Source organism: Chenopodium quinoa, unplaced genomic scaffold (genome assembly GCF_001683475.1).
Source record: "Chenopodium quinoa cultivar QQ74 unplaced genomic scaffold, ASM168347v1, whole genome shotgun sequence".
Lineage (NCBI taxonomy): Eukaryota > Viridiplantae > Streptophyta > Magnoliopsida > Caryophyllales > Amaranthaceae > Chenopodium > Chenopodium quinoa.
This window is the reverse complement of record NW_018744504.1, coordinates 411,108-436,095: the sequence shown is the minus strand read 5'-3', so window position 1 is coordinate 436,095 and position 24,988 is coordinate 411,108. Positions and strand designations below refer to the sequence as shown.

The 24,988-nt window shown below is 34.1% G+C and overlaps 5 protein-coding genes and 1 long non-coding RNA gene across 7 annotated transcripts; 1 reads left to right on the top strand and 5 right to left on the bottom strand.

Moving 5' to 3' along the window:
• Window positions 1–1,803: 1,803 nt before the first annotated feature.
• LOC110698300 (UDP-glucuronate 4-epimerase 1) lies at window positions 1,804–3,720 on the bottom strand. The gene has a single exon (XM_021875706.1). It carries the CDS (start codon window positions 3,538–3,540, stop codon window positions 2,194–2,196), a length of 1,347 nt encoding a protein of 448 aa, XP_021731398.1. The 5' UTR covers window positions 3,541–3,720; the 3' UTR covers window positions 1,804–2,193.
• Window positions 3,721–5,254: 1,534 nt separating this feature from the next.
• On the bottom strand, window positions 5,255–6,139 carry LOC110698299 (GPI-anchored CFEM domain protein A). Its single transcript, XM_021875705.1, has one exon. The coding sequence runs from the start codon at window positions 5,846–5,848 to the stop codon at window positions 5,495–5,497; it is 354 nt and encodes a 117-aa protein (XP_021731397.1). The 5' UTR covers window positions 5,849–6,139; the 3' UTR covers window positions 5,255–5,494.
• A 2,637-nt stretch (window positions 6,140–8,776) lies between these two features.
• LOC110698298 (glycine-rich protein 23-like) lies at window positions 8,777–9,703 on the bottom strand. Its single transcript, XM_021875704.1, has one exon. It carries the CDS (start codon window positions 9,641–9,643, stop codon window positions 9,164–9,166), a length of 480 nt encoding a protein of 159 aa, XP_021731396.1. The 5' UTR covers window positions 9,644–9,703; the 3' UTR covers window positions 8,777–9,163.
• Window positions 9,704–11,699: 1,996 nt separating this feature from the next.
• On the bottom strand, window positions 11,700–12,553 carry LOC110698296 (glycine-rich cell wall structural protein 2-like). The gene has a single exon (XM_021875702.1). The coding sequence runs from the start codon at window positions 12,453–12,455 to the stop codon at window positions 12,003–12,005; it is 453 nt and encodes a 150-aa protein (XP_021731394.1). The 5' UTR covers window positions 12,456–12,553; the 3' UTR covers window positions 11,700–12,002.
• Window positions 12,554–14,653: 2,100 nt separating this feature from the next.
• On the bottom strand, window positions 14,654–15,445 carry LOC110698297 (glycine-rich cell wall structural protein 2-like). Its single transcript, XM_021875703.1, has one exon. It carries the CDS (start codon window positions 15,399–15,401, stop codon window positions 14,952–14,954), a length of 450 nt encoding a protein of 149 aa, XP_021731395.1. The 5' UTR covers window positions 15,402–15,445; the 3' UTR covers window positions 14,654–14,951.
• Window positions 15,446–16,125: 680 nt separating this feature from the next.
• On the top strand, window positions 16,126–22,735 carry LOC110698295. Of its 2 annotated transcripts, XR_002506693.1 has the most exons (3): window positions 16,126–17,565; window positions 21,229–21,313; window positions 22,456–22,735. It is a non-coding gene; the product is annotated as an uncharacterized LOC110698295 (long non-coding RNA). The 2 variants fall into 2 exon arrangements; XR_002506694.1 differs by lacking the exons at window positions 16,126–17,565; window positions 21,229–21,313 and adding an exon at window positions 21,324–21,436.
• Window positions 22,736–24,988: the final 2,253 nt, after the last annotated feature.

Genomic DNA, 24,988 nt, shown 5'->3' with positions numbered 1-24,988 from the left:
AAAAAAATCTAGTGTATGTTTGTCGGTAAAGCATGTGTGTTGTTATAATAAACCATCATATCATAATCTTAATATCTATATCCATCTTTATAAATTGCTCAATAACAAACTTTAACAGCTAGATAAATATATATTGGGCCTTTTTGGGCCCACCAGAGCCTATTAGTGGGCCCATCACCATTAACAATACCGTATGTCACGCTCTAAAAACCAGCCTGTCTTATTCCTCAATTTTATTTAATTTTTATAGCACCACTTGCTCTGTCTAGTATAGTTGGATCTCGCAATCATTTTAATGAAGCAATAGTAGTTCAAAAGTTTATAAATGGAGCACTATTTATATTGTATTTGTTGGCTAATTCTATACATTAATGTGGGAAACATACTTAAGATTGAAACTATCATAATCAATTATACGTACATTTTACTTAATGTGTTATAAAGCAAGACTTTTTCCGCTTTATTAGCTACAAATTAAAGTAACTCACATTCTGTATGTTACTAGATAGGATATTATGAGCACATCTGCTCGGATTAGTTGTCACGTTGTTATAATGTTTAATGACGTAACTATCTCACTCTTATTTCGACTTTTGGCTTTATTGTTTTAGATGTAGATGTTTCCTTCAAACAGAGCTACGGAAGATAATATACCTAATTTTTAATTTTCCTCTAATTTTTCGAGTTTAAAGCAAACAAGATTCTAGAAACAATGAAATAATTCAATGCTAGGTTGGAATGTTATTCTTAAAAAATTTCTAAATCACGAAAAAGGTGGAAATAATTAAATGTATATTCTTCTTGTAGTAACTGTATAACGTAGAGCGTAGGAATACGAAATCTATCTTTATAGGAATTCTAATAACTTCATCCTTAAGAATAGACTGAACTGTTTTACTATTCCATAATTCATGTATAATTAGTATAGGTTTCCAAGTTGAACACTCCAATAGTCAATTTATAGTGATTTGAACTGTCATAGGGTATGTGACAAGAAACATGTGTAATTCATTACTCATCATTCATGCAGCTATAATAGTCTACAAAGACTCTATACTTGCACAACAATCTAGCAACAGGTGTGAGGTTAGAGGTCGAATCTTAACTCCATATATATATTTAACACATTTACCTCATTTATGTACATACTACCAGTACAAAATGTGATTCATAGATGAAATCTTGCTAAAAAAATACATGAAAACATTTAATATAACGTAGCATTACTAATTCGTTTTTTTTTTGTTAGTTAGATATGATTACAATTGACTAATTCTATAGAATTTACGCTTTGTGGTATTCTATAATCCCTTTTTTCATTGGGAGCTAAACACTCTAACATAACATTAATTAATCCTGAAACGAACTTTAAAGACACATTTTTCTACTCAACAAGTATAAAATGCCATGCCTCATTCTTTCTTTAATTAGTATCTTAACTAGTGAACTATTACCAGTAATCACCGACAAGTAGACAAAATAAAGTCTAATTAACAGCACACTTAGTGGCCAACCATTCCTACATACCTTTACACACAATACCAGGTATGAACTCTTTGTAACACCTACTAAATCCAATGTTATACACTACTTAAATTTAAGGCCTTGTCTTTATTCATTAATAAAATTATAATTATATTAATGTAATTAGTAATTTAATCAAATCCTATGCCTGCACTTAGAAGTATGCCACCACATTGCAATACAATTAATTGCAACATTATAATTAAATTAAGAGTAGAAAAATGATTCAACATGCCACGTTCTTTTAAGAAATTTCCTTCAATTATTTGTGTACTACTATCAATAATGACCAACCGGCCAAGCTATATACCCATTATATAATTGAGCGCATAAATAAATATCACTAAGTAATTAATAACACTGATCAACACATGAAGTAAAATTAAATTATCCAAAGTAACTAAGTAAGCGAATATGGGAAAATTAGTTGGCACCTAAAATAAAAGATTTTTCCTTTACAGATATGATTCTTGAAAAAATAAAATTTCATCTACCCATGACTTTTTTTTTTTTTTTTTTTATCCTTTTCTTTTTTTGGAATTCTAATTTTCCATTTTTGAAAAAAGAGAACCCCCATATATTTCTCCACCCTTAAAAAATTTAAAAATTACCCAACAAAAATCTGTAATTGACCAAAAAAATTTACTTCCAAAAAAAAAAAAAATTAAATCAATTTACAGGCTTGCCGTTATTGTAGCCGTAATAAGAAAGATACCACCTAACAAACTTTTTCAACCCGGTTTGTAAATCGGTAGTGGGCTTATACCCGAAATCTTTTTGGGCCAAACTAATATTCGCATGAGTAAACGGAACGTCACCGTTTCCAGGCATTTCGACTACATTCTTCTTCGCTTTCACTTTCAAATGCTTCTCTAATATACCGACAAGTGTCGGTACCGTTACCGGTTGTGTGTTCCCCAAATTGTATATTCTATACGGTGCTACCCCTCTTTTTTTACCGCCACTTCCGGTACTTTTTCCTGACGTGTCCAATGCTCCTAAACACCCTTTTACGACGTCGTCTATGTATGTGAAATCTCTTGCTAGATCGACTTTGTTTTTACCTCTGTAAACGGTGATTGGTTTTCCTTGTAGGATGTTTCGGGTGAAGGAGAAGTACGCCATGTCGGGCCGGCCCCACGGGCCGTATACGGTGAAGAAGCGGAGCCCGGTTATGGAGAGCCCGTATATGTGGTTGTATGTGTGGGTGATTTCTTCGCCGGCTTTTTTGGTTGCGGCGTAGAGGGATGCGGGTTGGTCGGTTCGGTCGAGTTCGGAGAACGGGCTCTTCTCGTTGAGCCCGTAGACGGAACTAGATGAAGCCCATACGATGCTCGGTTGCGGGTTAGCCGACTTGCAGACTTCCAGCAAGTTGACTAGACCCGCAATGTTGCTGTGGACATACGACATCGGGTTCTCGATCGCGTATCGAACACCGGCTTGAGCCGCGAGGTGCATCACGTGTGTGAACGCGACCGTGTCGAAGAGCTTCGACACGATCTTGAAGTCGTTGATGTCACCCTCGACTATGAATATTCCATGAGATTGTAGTAGATTCTTACGAGCCCGTTTTAACGACGGGTCGTAATAATTGTTGAAATTGTCGAGGCCCACGACTCCATCGCCTCGTTTTTTCAAGGCGAGGGAGACGTGGGACCCGACAAAACCGGCAGCGCCGGTAACAAGGACGGACATACCACCAGATCGATGGATTTGGGCGGATGTCCGTACTTGTTTCTCCCATTGAATACCGCCCCAAGAGGCGGTAAAATACTTGCTACCCGTATCAACGAAACTCTGAAAACTCAAATACGACGCCGTAAGAGCAATCAAGAACAACGCCCAAAGAAACATGGTACTAGTGGAAGCGAAACAACGATGAAGCTGACGATTCATGAAATAATGAGCACCCCTTTGATCAACCTTAAATTTCCCAGGTGTTGAAGGGAAGAGTTCGTCCTCTAATTGAGGCATTACTATTCTCTTTTGATTTTCTCTCTCCAGAAATTTAATCATTCAATTGGATTTTAATGGAGATTATTAGCAGATGCAGAGGAAAGAGAAAGGGAAGAAAATGGGAAATGGTAAAATCTGCATCTGCAAAGAGAAAAAAAAAGGGAAGAGATAGAGGTGGGGGATATATAGTGGTCACCCACAAGGAAAGAGAGAGGAATGAAGATAAGGACAATTTAACCAAACTAGACGCGTGAACGCGTTATAAAGACGGGCAGGTTGGATGTATTTCAGTATTTCTACTGCTTACTTACTGTGCTCAGTATTTATGACTTTTTAACTTGACATAGAACCCGTGTGTGTTGTGTGTGGGCGTTTCGGGTACAGTAATTATGGTCTGCTTTGTACGAGTAATTTTTAGCCCCGTTCTTTGCCTAGGGCTATAGGTATGAGTTTGGGTGTTTGGGTCGAGTTTGGTGAAATCGAGTCTATTAATATTTGAGTCGTTTTAAATTATTGTGTCTATATGAATTAAATCGTTGGGTAAGATTTCGACACCTTTGATTAGGGTTTGGGTGGTTTTTGGGTCGTGTTATGAACTTCTTCCCGTTTGTATTTTATACGGTATATGAATATAATTAAATAAGGGAAAACAAGAAAGTGGTGAACAAAGTTGGGAGGGTTATTATTTTTAACTTTGACTATTTTAAGATTATAAAAGAAGAAATTTTTTACGGAATCAATGGTGTTGATTAAATATTCTAATTGTTTGAAGAATTGCACTTCATATTTCTATTATTTAAATTTGTATTTTTGTATTCTTTTTGTGTAAATGTGTAAATAATATGTATCTATCATGAAACTGATTAGTAATTAGTTATTCATCTGGACAATATATTAGTTGTTTATCTGGAAAATATTTTAGGTGATTGTGTGTATCATGTGATTTAGTTACTTCTTTGGCAAAGATTAAGATTTTATTAATTTATATATATATATATATAAAAAAAAAACTATTCATCTACTAATTACACTATATTCTATTATTTCCCCCCTTAAATTCACTTACCCTACCAATGCTCTTCAATTGTTTAATTTTAAGTGGGAACAAAAAATTATTTGAGAGTAGAATTTGAGGGACTGATTGGAGCTAAATTGAACTGAATAGAGTTGAAATAGATTGTTTATGATAGAAGGAAATTAAAAACTAAAGTAAAATATTTGGAGCTGAACTGAAATTAATCTGAACATAATAGACCATAAGTAAGCTGATTTTGTGATTTTGTCGGTTCAAAAAAGAAAAGTAAGCTGATTTTGCAAATGGCCCAAAAAGCTAAAGCCCATCTTATGTTTCATGTTTGTAATGAGTTCATGACCCGTACATTTGGGTACAAATGTTATAATGGACTGTTTTACTTCGTAATTGTTTTGGGTCGTGGACCTCGTGATACAACATTAGGACTCTTAGTATTTATTTCATTTTCACTATAAAATGAAATAGTTAAATTAGTTTTACTCTTACCCATATTTCTTACTTCCAAAGTTCCAATCATTTTATAGGTTAATTTATGAACAAATGTGCTAAGGTAGAAAAATATTTTCAAAATCTTAATCAGCAAATATGGCTATACATCTGTTAAGGGTAAGCCCAAACTCTGAGATGAGATCTGATCGTATGATCATAAGATTGTTTAAACTTGACTTTTATTGGTATACAATAACAGCTGACTTTCAATCAATAAATATATCAAAAAATAAAAAAAGTAATAATAGTAAATAGAAACAATATATTCATATATAATTTCATTGTTAACTTGTGCACCAGACAAAGACTAGTAACATTAGAATACATATACAAGTAGTAAATCACACTTACATAAGTCGAAAAATAAAAACAACACTTAATAATTATAGTACAACAAATACAAACGTACAAATCATGAACAATAATCACAAATTTAAAAATCAACAAATAATTATAAAACATATTTTCTTACAAGCTTGTAAAATATTTTAGTTAATAGTTACCATCATCATCATCACCTCCACCTGCTCCTGAACCAGCATGAGAACCAGCATACGATCCAGCCTCAGAGCCAGCTCCCGACCCACCACGGGAACCAGAACTGCTAGAGGAGGATGATGAACTCGAGCTCGAGCTTGAGCTACCTGAACCCGAACCTGAGCCAGCACCGGCGCCTGAGCCACTTCCACCTAGCCCAACACCTATTCCTACACCAACACCTATGCCACCACCTAGGTCCAACCCTAGATCCTTTCTTTCGACACGACCCTCGGACATGTTTGCTAATGTTGATAACAATAACAAGGATGATAATAAAAGAGCTAGACTAGTTTTGATCGTGGCCATATTGTGGATGAAATTAATTTGTAACTAAATTATGTAAAATGATGCTTGATTTAATGAAGTGTATTTGATTTTGGTGATAGAGTGAGTTTCTGAATAAGCTAAGGCCTATATATTTATATGGATGCAAAAGGTGGGATGGTTGGAGGAGAATTGAAAGATCGATATATCATGGTGCATACGCGCTAACTAACTACATACGCAGTAATACACTAATACCTATTTATTTTTTGGTAGTGTGTAGAGATAGCCACGAAGAGCAAATGATGTAAACGAACAGGCCAGGATTTACATAGACATATTGATGATTGGCTATTTGACCAATTTGCTTGCTTATATTTATCTTACACCAATAATTAGTGCATATACACAAATTCTCATTCTCTTTTTGTTGAGCTTGATGCTAGGGTTTTACTAATGCATGCTTACTTGCTTAGGCACATTAGTGCAATCATGTGTTGTCAATCTTAAATTAAATGACTTAAGCCTTGATGAAAATGGGGTGGGAGTGATCGTCGGTAAGTGCTTCATTATGCTATAATATATGCATCACTTACTAATTACTTTCACTACTAACTACTAAATTTTCTTCTATCTACCAAGTGGGAGTATAGTAGTAAACTTTTGATTAGTGTCACTCAAAAATTTAACTAAACAATTTGCATTTGTACAATTTATAACAAGATTAATTTTGGAAATTGGTGTATTCTTATAGTATTACGTATTATAGTATTAAAGCTATATGATTATATTTGGTTTGATGGAGATATCTTCGGTCAATTAAAAATTTTCATGAAATACATTTTTTCAATAGAAAATACAACAATTATATTCCTTTTTTGGTTCAATATATTTCCTTCCAAAAGAAAGTTGAAGAGAACGTTGCAATAAAATTGATTAAAGGGAGGAGAATGATGTACGTAGCTATCGTTCTATACAGAAGGTTATATTTTCCATCAATATTGAAATTGTTTTCACTCTTGATTGATAAACCACCAAGGGAAAATGAACACATTACTCGCAACAAAGGAATACTTTATGTCTCACAAATAATACACCAAGAGAATATATGGTATTATTATTTTCCTGAAAAATATGTTACACCAAGAGAATGATGCCTACGACGATCACTGCACGAGCTAGAACTTGAACTATAGCTTCCAAGCTCAGGCACCTCCGCGGTAGGGATAGGCCTAATCTAAGCCAGCCCCAAGATGACTAGCTTAGATCGGCACCGTGCGCATCGCCCGTCCTTAGCTTCCTCGCAATAGCTCGACTCACAGTCAACAAGAAAGCATATATGGTATGACCGTATGAACGTAAGATATAATATTGCACCGTCCCATGCAAGAATTTGGTCCCGCCCACTATTTTTGGTAACAAAATACTCATGTTGAGGATGAAATTAGCGGCTACCACTAAGTTTTGTTGAGGATTCTATAATAAAGCATCGCTTGCACAGTTGCACGCATACCGGATTTGTGGATCAAATTTTGCCTTAGTGCATGCTCTCTCTAGGATCAGTCGCACAAGATATGTATTGCACTAGTTACGTGCATATATTAATTAATTGATTGGTTCATTGCACATACACATGGTGTATAAAGAATCTTATACACTATACAAGTTTTGCTAATCATTCATCGACTATTAGGTTTTTTTTTTTTTGGTAGGTATTGACAAGTGTATGGGTCAGAGTCAATATTTAATCTATAAAAAAATGAGTAGATGGTATCCCTAATTGAATAGAACAAGGTGAATGATTGTTATCAATTTGAATTCAATATAATTGTATTTATAATGTATTCAACTTTTTTTTTTTTTTTTTTTTTTTTTAAAAAAAAGAAGAAACTCGCATGCAACCAATGATTGATTTATAAGGGGCACAAATTACACTAGGAAAACAATTATAATTCCTACCTATCTAATTGATGTGATCAAAATTTAAAAACTGCACCCTATAAGTTTTTGACCATATATTTTTGTTTACGTAAAAGAAATTTTATTTTATTTTGTTTTGTTATGATTTGGAGAATTTTCAGCTTCAGTTCATAAGAATAAATTAATACATATTCAAAATATTTACTTTTCATACTTTGTATTTTTTAATGGTTAAATTGATATACAACCCTAATATTAGATATGATTTTTAAAATTATTTCGTACGGAGTAGTTCTTTAGGGATTTACAAAAAAATTCACACATCTTAATGTTGTTAATACATGAGAAACCCACATTTAAGTTTTGAATTTGAATAATGTATGTGTTAATGTATGTTAAGGGTTAAATGTTATGGAGTATATATGTGCTAATATGTGCGTTGGTAGGTAATCATGAAAAACCAAGTACGTACTTAGTATATAGGCCAGGTATATATTTGTACAAAAAATAGCATTATTGAATCTTGATATTTTATAATGATGATGATTTTTTTTTTTTTTTGAAAGATAATGATGATGAATTTAAATTGAGCTGAACTGTAACTAAACTATATTGTCTATATATATGTACAGTTGGAAGTTTTTACATAGTGAAAATTGTGTAAATTGAACCGAAAAGTAAACTTGATAAAATTATGGAGATAAAATTGAGTGAATTCAATATTGAATTATTCTAATGAAATTATATAGAGAGAAATTTGCTTAAATTGAATTGAACACAACCGAAATTTTGAAAATAGGTCCAAAAGAACAGGGCTGGGTTGACTTTTAGTTTTAACTACAACGGAGTAATGTGCAAAATGGCTTCCTACTAACTAGAAAGACGAAATGACTAGTGATATCTCGTTAACATTAGTATTTACTTGACTTGAGGTAAATTGTACTAAATTGTAAATGTTTCAAGACAATGCTCTTGAATTGTAAATAATTCCTGCAAGAATTATTTCTCTTTTGAGTACATACATACATGTATGCTTGATTATACACAAGATTAACCTTTTATCTCATTCACTACATTTTGAGGAAAAAAGAAAAAACTTTTATACATACACTACTTAAAGTAGTACGAGTAATAAATTCAACCTTCTTATCTTTGTTCTACTTGTCATTAGAAAAGAGTTATTAGACTTATTACCGAATTACAGAGTATACACTAGTATATAAGATGTGAGTTGAACTTCACTATAATAGATATTTTCCTTTACATTGAACACACCGAGTACATGATTTAGGAACAATACAAATCCAAGCCATGCAAGCGAATGGACTTAATTTCCTTAATATATAAAGTACTCTTTTATTCTGTTTGTACGATACATATGTTGCCATACATTATTGTCACATCAAACAATGAACAATTTTAAATTAGAACTTATGCTTAATCTCCACCACCTCCGTAACCTCTGCCATATCCACCACCTTCACCATGTCCATATCCACTTCCACCACCGGAACCTCCACCACCGCCACCGCCACCACCGCCACCACCACCACCTCCTCCTCGTCCGCCTCCTCGTGATCCACGACCTCCTGATCTAGACCCAGCGCTTGAGCCAGCATAGGAGCCTGCTTCAGAACCTGCATTTCCACCTCCACCTGAGCTCGAGCTTGAGCTAGATGAAGCAGAACTTGAGCTAGAACTTGAACCACCGGACCCTGATCCAGCTCCAGCACCAGCTCCAGAGCCCGATCCACCACCAAGACCTAAGCCTAGCCCTAACCCTAATCCAACCCCTACACCACCAAGGTCTATACCCAATTCCTTCCTAGCTACCCTATTCTCAGGTCTCTCAATCTCAGCAAAAGAAGTTGTAACAAGTAGGGCAATGAATAGTGCAATACATTTTAGACGATCCATGTTTAATTTTTGTTTCAAAACTATCAAATCAGTTGATTGTGAAGTAATTTGAAAGCGTAGAGGGGCTATTTATAGATCCATGGCATATGATAGTGCAAAAGCAAGGTGTTCTTACTTGGTGTTGGATAATTATTAAACATATAGTGCTCGAAAATTCTAGAATTTTTTTTGTATAAATTATTATTAAACCTAAACTCGTGGTTACAATTTAAATTTGCCGCGTTAGGGCACTAACATGTGCATAAAAAATGGTCCGCGCATTATTTTTGCTTGTGTAGCCTTAGTGTGTTAGTAATACAAAACAATTTCATACGTGCTATGCCATTTTAGATATGAATATGAATTTAGCGGCTACCACTAGGTTTTGTCCACCATTAACAATTTACTTGCAAAAGGAAATTGTGGTTGACATTTTGCCATCTCAAGGTTTATCTTAGGATGAGTAACATGCATGTATTAATCAAACTTAATAGAATAAAATTATATACTAAGCAATTAAGCATGCATGTCATTAGTCATGTTGTGTTCTTATGAGTTAGTGATGGGGGTCAAGCAACAGAGTGTTTTAAATTATCTATATTATTAATACTAAGACAAGAATATAATTCTAACAGTAAACAATTATCTTTTGAAGAAAAACCCTAACGAATATATAGTATAATTATTTACACACGCATTACTACTCAATTAGGGTTTATCATGAACACCATAAATCTTTTTCACCTATTTATATTATTGTCAATCGATATAAACTCATCTATTAAACAATTTAATTGTCATAAATAATTTCAATATATGAAATTGGATTCTATTATTGTGTTTCAGAATGGAATGCACCTTGTACCTACACCTTTTGGAAGCTTATTCCGGCCATGGAAGAGAAGAGTTGATGCAAATCTCGAAGGCCAACATGGTAAAATTAGAGGTGGAAGATGCACTGAATCAGTGTAAAGCGTGTATTATTCATCAAATTTTCATTAATTTGAACTTATCTTATCATATATGAATTTAAGCTTAAATATAAACTTATTAAAACTTGTTTTAATTACTTGTAATTTGAATTTTAATTTTCATCAACCTTTATCAGAATTTATTTTTACTGTACTTGTCTTATTTGAATTTATTTATGAGACCTGAGGTGAACATAACATGACTATATCAAGATGTAATTAGAATCAATCGCGATGTCTTCCTTGATTTTTGTTTTTTAAGGAGAACAATTCTTCACATCATTGCACGCAACATGATGAAGATCGACCAGGGGAAATTCCAAATTGAAGGCATTGGCACAACATGATATTGAACTGAATTGAACTAATTGAAGCTGAACTTAACTCATTGGAGTTGAATTAAACTAAACTAAACTGAATAGAGTTGAAATGAATATTTTATGAGAGAAGGAAATTAGGAGCTTAACTGAATTGAACTGAACTAATTGGAATTGAACTAAATTGAACTGAACTGATTGGAGCTCAACTGAACTGAAATTAAGCTGGAGTGAACATGCCCTAAATCATTATTCAATCGATTTTAAGCAGATGTGTTCTTTCTGACATTTTGACATATTGGTTATTGGTAAAACAACTCTAACATCATCTAGCTAGACCTAAAAAGTTTACAATATCGAACTTAAATATTGCTAGATTGTTATTACTTAAATTATTCTTAGACTAAACATGTGCACCAGTGTTTGAACAACTAATACACACAACTTGCATCTAGACCTCGATTATATTGAATAACAACGCAAAAATGGTATAAAGTTATTCTTTCATTGTTCTTTAATACTTGAGAAATACTTCGTACTAAAATCGATAATAATTCATTAGAGGAAATCCATCAAATTAGTTGTACATGATTGTAAGATTGTGTAAATCTCCTTGATTAGGATATTCTCATTATTCATTAATCAATATATATAGGGATTACTAAAATCGACATATATACTTTCCGTTCAAAAAAAATAAAAAAAATAAAAAAATAAAAAAAATGACATATATACTTGTATATGGTTTATTAGTATCAAAGACTCAAAGTCATAAACAAACACTTGTCATTGAAAAGATCGAGTTGTGCTGCCGATTTATTTTAGATGCAAAGCTGAACTTCACAATATATAAAAACAACTTATAATTGACAATATAATACGTGGTACATGATATTATTATTTGAATACTAGAATTAATGAACATATTGAAAATACAAACAAGCAAGCTAAAAGCTGATTAAACAAATAGACTTTTTATATGGGACACCTTTCTTTTTATTCTGTTACACTACTCACAAACAGATGCTATATATCTTAGAGGATATTAACACTAGCATATTGACGACCATTTCATGTAGACTTCAAATTAATTTAGTCTTCACCGCCACCATATCCTCCACCATACCCGCCACCTTCACCGTGTCCATACCCACTTCCTTCACCTGAACCACCACCGCCGCCACCACCTCCACCTCCGCCACCACCTCCTCCACCACCACGGCCTCCACCTCGTGATCTTGACCCAGATCCGGCTCTTGACCCAGCATAGGATCCTGCTTCAGAACCCGCATTTCCACCTCCACCTGAGCTCGAGCTAGATGAAGCAGAGCTGGAGCTAGAACTTGAACCACCGGATCCAGATCCAGCACCGGCACCAGCTCCAGAGCCCGATCCACCACCGAGTCCCAATCCTAGACCCAAACCTACCCCTACACCCCCGAGATCTATACCCAAGTCCTTCCTTGCAACCCTACTCTCACCGAATATAGCAGAAGTTGCAACAAATAAGGCAAGGAAAAGTGCAATAAATTTTAGACGTGCCATTTTTGATTTGTTTCAAATATTATGATCAACTCAATTGATAGTAAGGAAATAAGTATGTAAGAAGGGCTATTTATAGATGCCAAAGTAAGGTGATCATACTTGGTGTTTTGATGATTCAACATATATAGTAACAATTTTTGATTATTTTACTAGTTACTTAACCTAATTTGTGGTTGCCAATATTTTGCCGCATTATGGAACCGTCCCATGCAAAAAAGGTCCCACGCACTATTTTTAGCTTGTTGACTTAATTGTTTGCCCTAAATCCCTAACTTTTAACTTTTTATTTCGTAATTGTCTTTGAGTTTTTAAGCTTGTAAGATGAAGTTAGTGACTAACAAATCACTAGGCTCTGTCCACCATTAATAACTTGCTGAGGATTATTCAATATATATATTTTTTTTTTTTAATTTTACTTGCATTCATTTTCATTATACATAATGAATAAAGAAATATAATGATTGCCATCTCAACTTTCAATTAAGTTCTCTTCACTTCTTCAGGAGGATGATTGAATATCATACATTAATTAATACTTGTATAAATTAAATAATTAAGTTCCTAGTAAGAAGAGCGATCATGGCAACCTAAATTTTTAATGATTGAGGTCAAGAAACCTTTTCTTAATCGCTGTAATAGGTTTCTTCAAATTAAATTTTAGTAATAAATAATTATTTGTACTCCATATAATGTTTTTCTCATACAATGTGCAATACGATTTTCAAATGCAACATGTATGTAGGCGAAATTATAATAAAAACAAAAAAAAAAATGTGTGAATGTGTATGTGATATGTACTCTTCCTTTTTTTTTTTTTTTTTTTTTTTTTTTTTTTTTTTTGACAACATTACAAAGTTGATTATTGTACATATTTTTCTAAATAAATATCGACCTATCTTTACTCAGTTGGTGTTTATCATCATATCATTAACATTTAGATCTTTGTATGGTTAACGTATCGTGAATATAAGTAATTTGAAATCCATCATTCATTCTAACTACTGCTCGTTGCCATATGCCTGAGCATTTAGATCTTTTATGGGTAACGTATCATAAACATAAGTAATTTGAAATCGTTCATATTAATTACTAGTAGTCATATAGTAGATATGCTAGCAAGAATAATCGAATTATTGAGACTGTATAGTATGTTAGTGAAGCTACCGCCGCTATAAGGTAGTTGCTATTCACTTTTAAAGTCTTAATTAGCTACCCATACTACTTCATACATATGTAGTTGTATATGTGTTGAAACTCATTATATTCCCACTTGTGAGTGTTTCATGACTCCGGATCTCAAAAACAAAATAAAAGAGAAATATAATAGTTCCACCATTTTTTTTCATTTTTCTTTTTGAAAGAATATAGTTTCACTTTTTAAGGTAGAGGAGTTACTCTTACGTACTATCATCAATAATTGGTTTTATTATTGATACTCCTTTGAGCTTATAAGTGGACAACCGAACTCTCCTACTTTATGCGCGCTTGAGATACCTAATACCAGTACTTGTGACATAAGTACTCCCGTAGTTAACTATATGCATGCTCACCCATCATGTACTTGCTAATTGGATTAGTACTCTTATACTCCATAACAGTTTTAATAAAGATACAAACTAAAACCTATTTAAAGGGACCATATACTCTCTTTGCTAGCCAGTCATCTAACGAACTTCTCGTTTAAAATCTAAAGCTCTCTCGAAAAATATATAGGCCATGTTTGGTAAATGGATTTTTGGTTAGCTTTTGGCTTTTTTATGAGGTCAAACAGCCAAAAAGTGTGCTTGGTAATTGGCTTTTTAACCAGTGAAAAAGCTGGCTTTTAAGCCAAAATGAAAAAGCTATTTTGAGTAGCTTTTTTGTTGGTTTTTGGCTTGTTGGCCCATAAATTATCTAATAAACAACCAACTACCAACAATTAATTTACCAAACACTTTTATAAACAGCCAGCTTTAACAGCCAATTTCAAAAGTCATTATAAACAGCCAAACATACCACCTGGTCAAACAAGCCAAGTGAACCAACCAACAACCACTTGCCAAACAAGGCCATAACCTATTTAAAGGGACCATATACTCTTATGGAATTTCGCTTATTTCATTTCAATACATAGTCATTAGTATCATTATGCAAAAATTGTACTTATTCTCATTGTTGCTACAATTTATACATATAGGAGTTTAAATAAGAGATTTATATAGGATGCAAAATGAAATTTTCATTATAAACTTTTTTTGACGTCATTACAATTCAATGAATAACACACTGCGTAAATAAAAACGCAAACTATATATAGCTAGCAAAGCAAATCGACTTTCTACAATGGGAAACCTTAAATATACTTTATTCTATTTGTGTACTCTTTAAAGTACATAGATGTTGCCATGCATGGTAACTTGCATTGCTAGTCATTAAACAATAATAAACAAGCTCTCTTAAAAGCTCATTTTCAATTAACACAAGAATGTCAACTTAAATTTAGCTTAGACTTCATATTTAGTCCCCACCACCACCATACCCTCCACCATGTCCACCACCTTCACCATGTCCATACCCACTTCCTTGACCCGAACCACCACCGCCACCTCCTCCTCCACCACCTCCACCACCGCCTCCTCCACCACGACCACCACCTCGTGATCTTGAGCCTGACCCAGCACTAGACCCGGCATAGGAGCCTGCTTCAGAGCCTGCACCTCCTCCACCTGAATCTGAGCTTGAGCTAGATGAAGCAGAGCTCGAGCTAGAACTTGAACCACCGGATCCAACACCAGCACCGGCTCCAGAGCCAGATCCTCCACCAACACCCAACCCTAGGCCTAACCCTAGCCCTACACCACCAAGGTCTAAACCCAAGTCCTTCCTTGCAATCCTACTCTCACTCAATACAATAGAAGTTGCAACAAGTAGTACAATTAGTAAAGCATTAGATTTTAGACGAGCCATATTTTGATTTGTTTCAAATATAGAGAAGAATGAAAGGGATATTTATAGTAAGAAAATAAGTGAACCTTGTGGTAAGATGCTAACCATTAGACCATTACATAAAAGTGGAGTGACGGTCGAATTTTTTTGTACAAGAAAATTAATAAAAATTTTAGTTTATGGTTTTATGACATGTACATTTGTGAAGGTTGTTATATGCCATGTGATTTCCACTAAGGAATTATTGTGATAGTGGAATGCATGAAATTGTCCATTATATTAAAGTTTGATGACTATCATTGTAAGTTTTGGCATGCTCAAAATTTTTTTTCCTACACAAAAATAAATCTCTATTATTTCACTTCAATTCATATGTGCATCCTTACACGATTTCAGTAGTAAGCTTTTTAGCAGGATGATGAAATCTTATCTTGAATAAGGCCTTCTTGTTGATGATTTCCCACTAGGTCGGTATACTAAGGAAGTGGTACGGGAAAGCATCCGCCGAACAGTCTAGATCTTCCGAGACACGTATTCTATCTGTCTTAAAATAATTAAGTGCTAAATTTTTACTATTTATAAGGTTGAACTTTATAATCTTTGAATGTAATTCGTTAGTAAACTATGGATTGGAGTTTCAATGTTTCATACAAGTACTATTATATATATCTTTGATTAAACTGTTAGTATATATAACTTGTTTGAGATTATTTCAATTTTTAATAATTTTTATTAGGGTGTACTCTATTCACAATTTTTTACTTATTTGAATCTATAAAACTTATACTAGTTGTATTTTGTACTTGGATTGGATAATCGGCCATTATCAAATTAAACTTCATTTTTCTAAACTAAACTTATTATTACACCTGAAACAAGTGAAATAAGGTGAACAAATTAGGACTATGAACTATAAGATTTTTTTTTTTAATTTTTTTTTTATGATCAATAGTGTACCTTGGAGATGCACTACTAAATTTAAGTCAAAATGTGACATTTATTTGTAAGACGTAGGGAAGAATTTTATCTTAGTAATTATTTATGATTGAAAAAATATTAGAAATATATTTATAGACAAAATAGGCCTTAATTTTTTTGGTTTTATTTGGTGTTTAGAGAGCCACAAAGATGGGTGATAAGAATCGATCCCAAGACCTCTTGAATTCGGGAGAGGAGCTCTAACCACTCGAGCTATATCTCAATCTAATAAAACCTTTATTTTATTTTATCAGAAAAGCCAAGCCAAACTTGTATATATAATGAAGTAATTAGTTCCACTAAATTTATAACTTTTTTAACATTATTAACTTTGTGTCGGTAGAGTTATTTTTTCTCTTTTTCCTGGACCTTTAAACATTACTACATTTTTGATCAAATGCAACGCCAAAAAATGAGCTATTGCAACGCCCTATTCAATGTCGTCGCAATAGATAGCCTATTGCAACGGTAGGGTTAACTAATACAATAGTCAATTATATATCATATCTACTGCAACGGTCCCTTATATACCGTTGCAATAGATTGGGCTAATACAACGGCAATAAGAGCTAACACAACGGCTGCTAAAGTTTTAATATTTTTTTCTTTCCCTCCGTATTTTATACCCAAAATTTTGAAATTCTAAATTAAAGTATCCAAATATTTTAACCCCCTCGGTTTTTTTTTATCTCCAAATTCCCCTTCTTCAATTCATTTGGTTAGGGATTCCTCCAATTTTGAAGTCCATTGAAGCACGTAGTACTCTGAATCCTTTCCTCTCTGGTCCAATGAAGCAGTACTCTGAATCCTTTACATTCAAGTTGTATTTTGAATTCTCCATTGAAGCCGTACATTAAGCTCTTCTCTGAAATGGCTTTTGGGCCTTTTGTTCTCCATTGAATCAGCTTCTCGGGTACTTTTTTTTTTTCTTATAAATTATCACCGACTATCGATTTTACAATCTAGGGTTTGCCTCTTGGCTTTTGTTTTATATTCATATTTTTGATTTTAGGTAATTGATTTATAAAAAAGGATTTGTAATTGATTTGTAATCATCATCGACTATCATATTCTAGGGTTTATGGAGGTGATGGTGGTGGTGACGGTGGTCGCGGTATCCATTACGGTGCTTCGATTTCTAGGATTTTGGATTATAGCTGAGAAGAGATTTAAGACTACCACTCCTCTCCTCACTACCACATGCACGGTATTCTTTCCCTCTTCTCTCTTTAAGCTAAAAATTAATGAAGTGTTTGTCAATGTTCAAGTAAGATTTCAGCCTGATTTTGCAATTCCGATCCCTTGGAATTTGATTTTGCAAAGCTTTGGAAATAGTTTGATATTGTACTGTGTTATTGGTTTTAGCTCTTAAATTAGTTATTGCTACACCTCTATACTTGTACGTATTGCTGTTTTCTCTATTCTGTAAATTCAAAATGATCTGGTAATCTTTTTTGCTCTACAGTTGTAGTATCAGATCTTGTGCTGCCATTCAGTGGCGAATCCAGGATTTAAATAATAGGTTGTCCCATCCCATCATCGTCCACCGACCGCATAAAATATCAAAAAATAATCAAAGCTTGAATAATGGACAAAAAAAAATACATAAAAAAGTTAATTTCATAAAGTAATTCAATTTCATATTACAACTAAAAAAGTACTAATTTTATTACAATTGCTCTCGACGAGTTTTCATATTTTGATAACGATGTACAATATCATCCATGCTTGAAATAATGTGACAAGAGTAGACACTTTTTTAGTAAAAAAAACTTGAAATATCTCGAGTTGTTTTTATTTTCATTCTGAAATTGAAGTTAAAGGTTGAATTAGATAAATCATACAAGTAGGGTTCTCTCAAGGTTATTAAAACTAATAATATCATAAAAAAAACGCCCATTGACCTCAATTTCAGTCCACCAAACCCCAAATCTCCAAATTAGCAATCACCATTCTCAATAGCTAATAAGCAAGTTGGACAACTATTATCATTTATCAATTAAACAGAAATAATACTATCCTCAGATTTAATTGGCAAAGAAATTAGAATTCGGAGTCAGAATGGGAACACGAAGCTCATAAGCAATATTGGTCACTTTCTTCTTGTCACATTCTCACTCTTCTATAGCATTTTTTGGAGGGAGAATGGACGGAATGACTACTTACTACCTGAGCATCATCGAGTTCAAGCTTAGTCACGGAAAATTCATACAAAGGAGGTTGACAAAAATCCCCCCAAAACCGTCTTACATCTTATGATAAGTAAGATATTGAGCAACCAAAAATTGAAGAGTTGTTGCAAATTTCATGAAAAGTAACTCACACGGAAATTGCAGCAATAAACCTGAAGAACCCTGAAGTATGCAGCTATAGATCCTAATACTATATCAAGCACTAATCAAATCAAGAAATTTCAACCAAAAAAAAAAAAAAAAAAAAAAAAAAAAACTCATACACTGATATTAAATATACTGATAATTTTGATAATTAAACATTTAAATTGATGATTTCATATAGAATCTAATCAATCTATAATCTTATTGCAATGTAATTATATAAATTAAAAGTTTAAAACTAACTTACAAAAATCGAATTTGGGGAGCCACTGCACGAGCACGACGCTACGACAACCTCACAGACGGATTGACGGACGCCTCACGCCTGACGGAGAAGCACGAAAAGGCTGCCGGTGATACGGTGAACGGCGACGGGGGCACTGGGACGGGGCTGCTGCGGATTTCAATTTGGGTGACTTTGAGACTTAGGGTTTCAATTTTGGGGGAATTGGGGATTTGGGGATATGTTCAGTGTTCTGCCTTCTGACTTTTCTAAATCATGAAAATGATGTTGTAAAGCCAAAAAAAAAATAAAAAAAAATGTGAGTAATGGGATTCGAACCCATATCTCGTATGTGGTAGGATGGGGAAAAAACCACTAGGCTGCAAGCTAAAGATTTGATACTTATTATTTTTTTTTAATAAAATAATAGGTTGTCCGCGGACCCACTATGACTACACGTGGGTCCGCCACTGCTGCCATTTAACTGTCTCTAATTAAACTAATTTGGTATGAGAGGGTATATCCTAAGCCCTCTCTCGAAGTTGCTTACATAGTTATATAGTGTATCTTAAGTCCTGTCTGCCAAATACATGAGATGTCTATAGTGGTATGAGTGGGTGCAGGAGGTGTGCGCAATAGTCTCTACAGGGTGAGTGAAGGGGTTTTTGAATCTGTGCTTGGTGAAGGTAGTGGGTCTTGTAGGTCATTTGATGGTATAGAGTGGCAGTGGTTAAACTTGGCGTCCGGTGGCCTAAATATGGTGGTTATGCTCTGTGGGGTATTGTAGGGGATGTGAGAAGATGTTGACGTAATCAGGTGGCTTTGGCGATGAGTTGGATGGTTCTGGAGGGTGTCAAGGATTGCTAGTGGTTTGGTGTCAGTATTGATAACTTAGCTTTGGAGGCAATTTATGCTTTTATAATTTATATATCATAAAAGCTTGTCAACTCTTCAAACTTAGGTCCTAGTTTTTGTGTTTTTTCTTCTGAAAGCATTCCAATTTTCTAAATGATTAAACTTGCCAAAAATTAATCTTAGTTGTAATGGATGGAATTTGGATTGGTTGAAATCCCTTTTATTGGTTTGTGTAAGCATAATGTTTGCACCTAGTTGCCCTTCTATAACTCAAAGGGTTGTGCATAAAAAGTTATGAGGTATAACTGTTTGATATAATTCTTAGTACATGTAGAGCATAATTACCATTGTCAATTATTAACACAAATGTTATGTTTTATTCTCTTGAAACTATAATCGTGTAATGATTTTATAATTGATATCAATGATATGGAATATGTCCATAAGCTTTTAATAATTGGATTTTGTGTGCCATTTCTCTGCTATCTTTTAGTTTCAGATTTCATAACTAGACAGTTTTATATTTTGTATTTAGTACATACGAAGTATTTAATTCAGTTTTTATGCTTATTGATAGGGACTGCATTGTGGAGGTGGTTGAAACATTAGCCACAACACATAATATTCAAACTATTGCATAGGATGCTGCAATTAGGTGGAAGGAGATTTCTGGTTTTTGTGATCTTCTCTTCCTTGGATTTTGTATATATATATATATATATATATATATATATATATATATATTAGTGTACTCTATTTCCCCACGCTTTGAGATTCATTTTTTGGCTAAATGCAAAAACACAAAGAAATAAAGAAATATAAAGAGGAAACGGGTGTGGTTAGAAGAAGATACTAGGGAAGTCAATGACCTTGCCTTGTACTTCATATGTGATTATGTGAATAAATGGCTAAGTGAGTTTTCTTTTTCTTTTTTTTGTTGCCCTTTCTGTACTTCAGAATCACTAAATACTGATCTAGTTATGAGTATCTTGTCCAAGCTAACTTATTATTTGTTGAATACCTTGGTGTGTGTTGATCTAGGATCTAGGGCCTTATACTGCAGTAGTAAAGGGGGATAATGAAGTAAATCTTGCATATTTACCTTTTTGTTGTTACTTTCTTTCTCTTAGTGAAGTTGATAACCTGTTATATTTGTATAATAGCTCTATTAAATAATTTTTGCGGTGGCTTTGTCGGCTTACATTTACTTATCTACTAGCTCATAGGAGTATAATTCCTCCCTTAAATTTCTCCTACTCATTGATTCATCTCTTTAGCATCGTTCTCGTGGTGTATGATACATGTAGCAAAGTCAGGGACATTAGAAAATTCTCTACCTAGCAATTCTTAGCCTTGTTTCTACTTTCTTCTATGCTAGTGTCTATTCTATCGATTGTGACAATTTCTACATACCATGAATATGAATTTTGGAGATTTGATAAGGTGTAAATTGCAGGGAAGAGATAGCCTGTGATGAAGCTGAGCTCGGGGAAGAAGAATTTGCTAAAAAAGTGCACAACCAGCATGATCTACAAGCACAGGTAGAGTTTAATTAACACTTTCAATGGTTGTGAGTAATTGTTGCTGAGTGTCACATGAAAATAGAGATGTTAAAGTATATGGGTAAATTTCACACGGATGACCAATCGGCTATTCTTGAGAAGGTATAATTTCTCTCTTCAGCTTGGTTCTGGCTAATCTGTTGTTTACTATGGTTGCGATTTTCTCTAAAAGCATAAATGTAAAAAGTGTCACATGAACAAAGCTGTTACGGTTTTTTGACTCCTTGCAAGGTTGCATGCTGAATTTGTGTATTGCTTAAATGAGGTTGCAGTTCTTGACTGCTCTTACCTCTTAGTGAGTTAGTTCTGGTGTTTAATTCTTGACTGCTCTTACCTCTTATTCCGTCTTGGTACCTCAGTTAGTTCAGGTGGTGCCTTTATTATGTGTAGTGAGATAATTGATGTAAATGAATGAAAGTATTGTTTGCATGCAACTTTTTCTACATCTATATTGTTATCTCCTTATGTGTGTCCTTATGCTGTGCTAATGGAGAGGCACTAGACTCGTTTTCATGGACGGTTAGCTGGGTTGTCCCTGTTACTGTTTTTGGTCATAATCAGGCGCAGTATAAAAAAAAAATTTAAGCAATGTACGGGGGCATTAATTTTCTGCACCGTATTGATTTTTTTTTTTTTTTTTTAATTGATGGGAGAAGAATGATAAGGAAATTCTTGGTATAAATTTTGGCATCTTTACAGACTTACAGTTTTTAGCTTCTCTTAGGTGCACACTTCTAACAATTTTTCTACTGTGCCCCTTCCAGAAATAATGGTGGCAACTTAATTAGTTCACCTACAGTGCATGAATCGGTGCTTTTGATTCCAGAATACCTTTGACTACTACTTAGTTCTATTTCTTGTTGGTTATTTAGCTAGTACTTTGTTATATTCCGGGGTGCTATTTTGTTTTTCAGACTTGGAATGCTTATCTTTTGGTAATAAATGTGGCTACTGCCACTATAAATTAATAATATTTTCCTTTTTGTGTAAAAAAAAAAAATTCTTTGCTGCCATCTTTTAAACAACCATAATCTGAGCTATGTTGATTGTGGGCTTGGTCTATTATAATTTATAATTTAGTTTAATTATATTTCTTTTATTTTTTTCAATTTTACGTGTAGGTGCATGGGGAGTGAAATGGAGCGGAAGTATAGTGACTAGCCATCTAACAAATGGTGCATATATGTTGGCGACTCTTATTCAAGATCCGGCTTTGTGAAGATTTGGATATTTCGGCTTATATATATGTTGACAATTTGTATTTTGGACGATCAAATTAATTATCTAACTTTTATTTATTATTAGTAGGGTATGTCATACCAAAAATAGGCAAGTAATATTCTGTAATGTACGTATTTTGCATTATAATTATTATATATAAATGATACTTTAATTTGTTTATGTTAGTATATTTAGATTTGTACTGACTAATTAATATTATATTACCATTTCATCCCAACAAAAAAAAAAGAAAAAAAAACTCAATGATCAATCCGTTGCAGTAGATACGTACTCCTATCATTGTATTAATTAGCTTCATCCGTTGCAATAGGTTCAATTTCATCATAATTATTAGTCAGTACTCTATTGCCACGGATAAGTTATGCCGTTGCAATAGGTATTGGTCTATTGCCACGGATCAGTGGAGCCGTGGCATTAGGTGTCATATGCCGTTGCATTATACCTACTGCAACGCCAGCAGATGCCACGGTACATGGTCGTTGCATTAGGCCTAATGCCACGGATTTTGACGCCTAATGCAACGGATTTGGGGGTTGCAATAGATAAAAAATGTAGTAGTGAAAATAGGATCAACTTAATCATTTCATTCTCTAAAATGGAGGACAATGATAGAAACACAGGTAATGTTAGAGGGTTCTTGTGAATATAATCAAATCAAATATCACGAATTCACGATCCGTGACTTGAGATCAATATATATCAAAACTCAAAAGGTCAACATCATCTCGATCCAGATTTTGAATATTGTCAATTCTATGACTTTAATAGACTAAGGTAGTTGACATCCATACATTGTTATTATGGGTGGATTGGGTAAGTAAGGAGTACGAAAGGCCACCAAAACCTTTTATTTCAAGCCTCCCTTAAAAATTGTAAATGACATAACATTTTAATTAAGCTATATAATTTGCTACATATGCCTAGATTTTAACTTGTAGCTCATCTAGAAAAGTGAGAGAGATCTACAAATTTGCTCTTCTCATTTAAACTTGATTGATATATACATGTTTTTCTTTTGGAAAATTTGCAAATTGCAGCCATTTAAAGTTCGTATTTTGCAAATTGTAGCAATTTTAAAAAAATTACAAATTGCAGCCTAAAAGTTCGTATTTTGCAAATTGCAGTCATTTAAAAAAATGCAAATTAATGGATAAAAGTTACCCTAAATTCAATAAAATTTAGGCCGAGAGAAAACGTAAAAGGATTCTGTCCCTCGCCTAAGGTTCCTCGTTGACTTGGTGCCTCGTCCCTGATTAGGGCTGCTTTGTTTGTAGTTTTTGTTGGTGATCCTGCTTATTCTACTTTCGCCCCCTGTTTCGATTGAATCATGGAGACAGATTTGATCAAGGAGTGGGAGGAATTAACTTTGACTAAAGAAGAACGAATAATTATCGGGGGTGATATTGATGAATCTAATGATGATGGATTGGATACCCAAATTTCCTTAACTTTGGTTGGGAAATTATTGACTAGTAAACCTTACAACATCGATGCCTTCAAAAGAACCCTATTTTCAGTATGGAGAGCAAAAGATGAGGTTGCGATTCATATGGTGGAAAGAAATTTATTTGTGTTTCAATTTTCAATGTGGAGTCGAAGAACCGAGTTCTAGAGGGCAGTCCGTGGTTCTTTGACAATAAACTGGTTGTATTGAAAGAGATTTCGGGAGATGAACAGCCTTCAGAGGTCTCCTTCACCCACTCACCTTTTTGGGTGCACCTAGAAGATGTTCCTTTTAATAAGAGGAAAGTCTCTGTTGCACAGGATATTGGTAATTGCCTTGGTGGATTCTTGGAGTATGATGATTCGGACCCTCTTGGCTGGGAAAAGGTAATGCGCATCAAGGTACAATTGGAGATTGATAAACCACTTCACAAAGGGCTGCGAATTGCGACGGGGAAGTCCTCTTCGAAATGGATAGCTTTGAAATATGAAAGATTGGCGGATTATTGTTTTACTGTGGAAGACTGGATCACACGGAGCGTGATTGTCAATTCTTGGATACGATGGAAGCAGTAAAAGATGAAGTTGTCTTTCAATATGGTCCTTTTCTACGTGGTTCACCACACAAAAGGAACCGCACATCAGAGGCAGAGAGGGCTCGAGAAAGCAATATGCTAAAGAAAATTAAAGAACAGAATTTTGCTAGACGGCCTAGTTACAATGATCCTGACATTATAAATCTAGGACCTCCGGGGGCAGCAAGGAAACTCCTCTTTGAGTCTCCTAACCAGGGTGGAGTGATCACCGATTACAGGGAAGTTTCCCCAAGATGCTCTACAGGCAATACCCAATTTGATAATGCTGCTGATTTTTTGCCTAGCATTTTGGAAACAACTAATAAGCGAATTGAGCCTCAAGCCCTCACTAATCTTGAGGCACAATTTATTTCTGGAAAATCGAAGGAGCTGC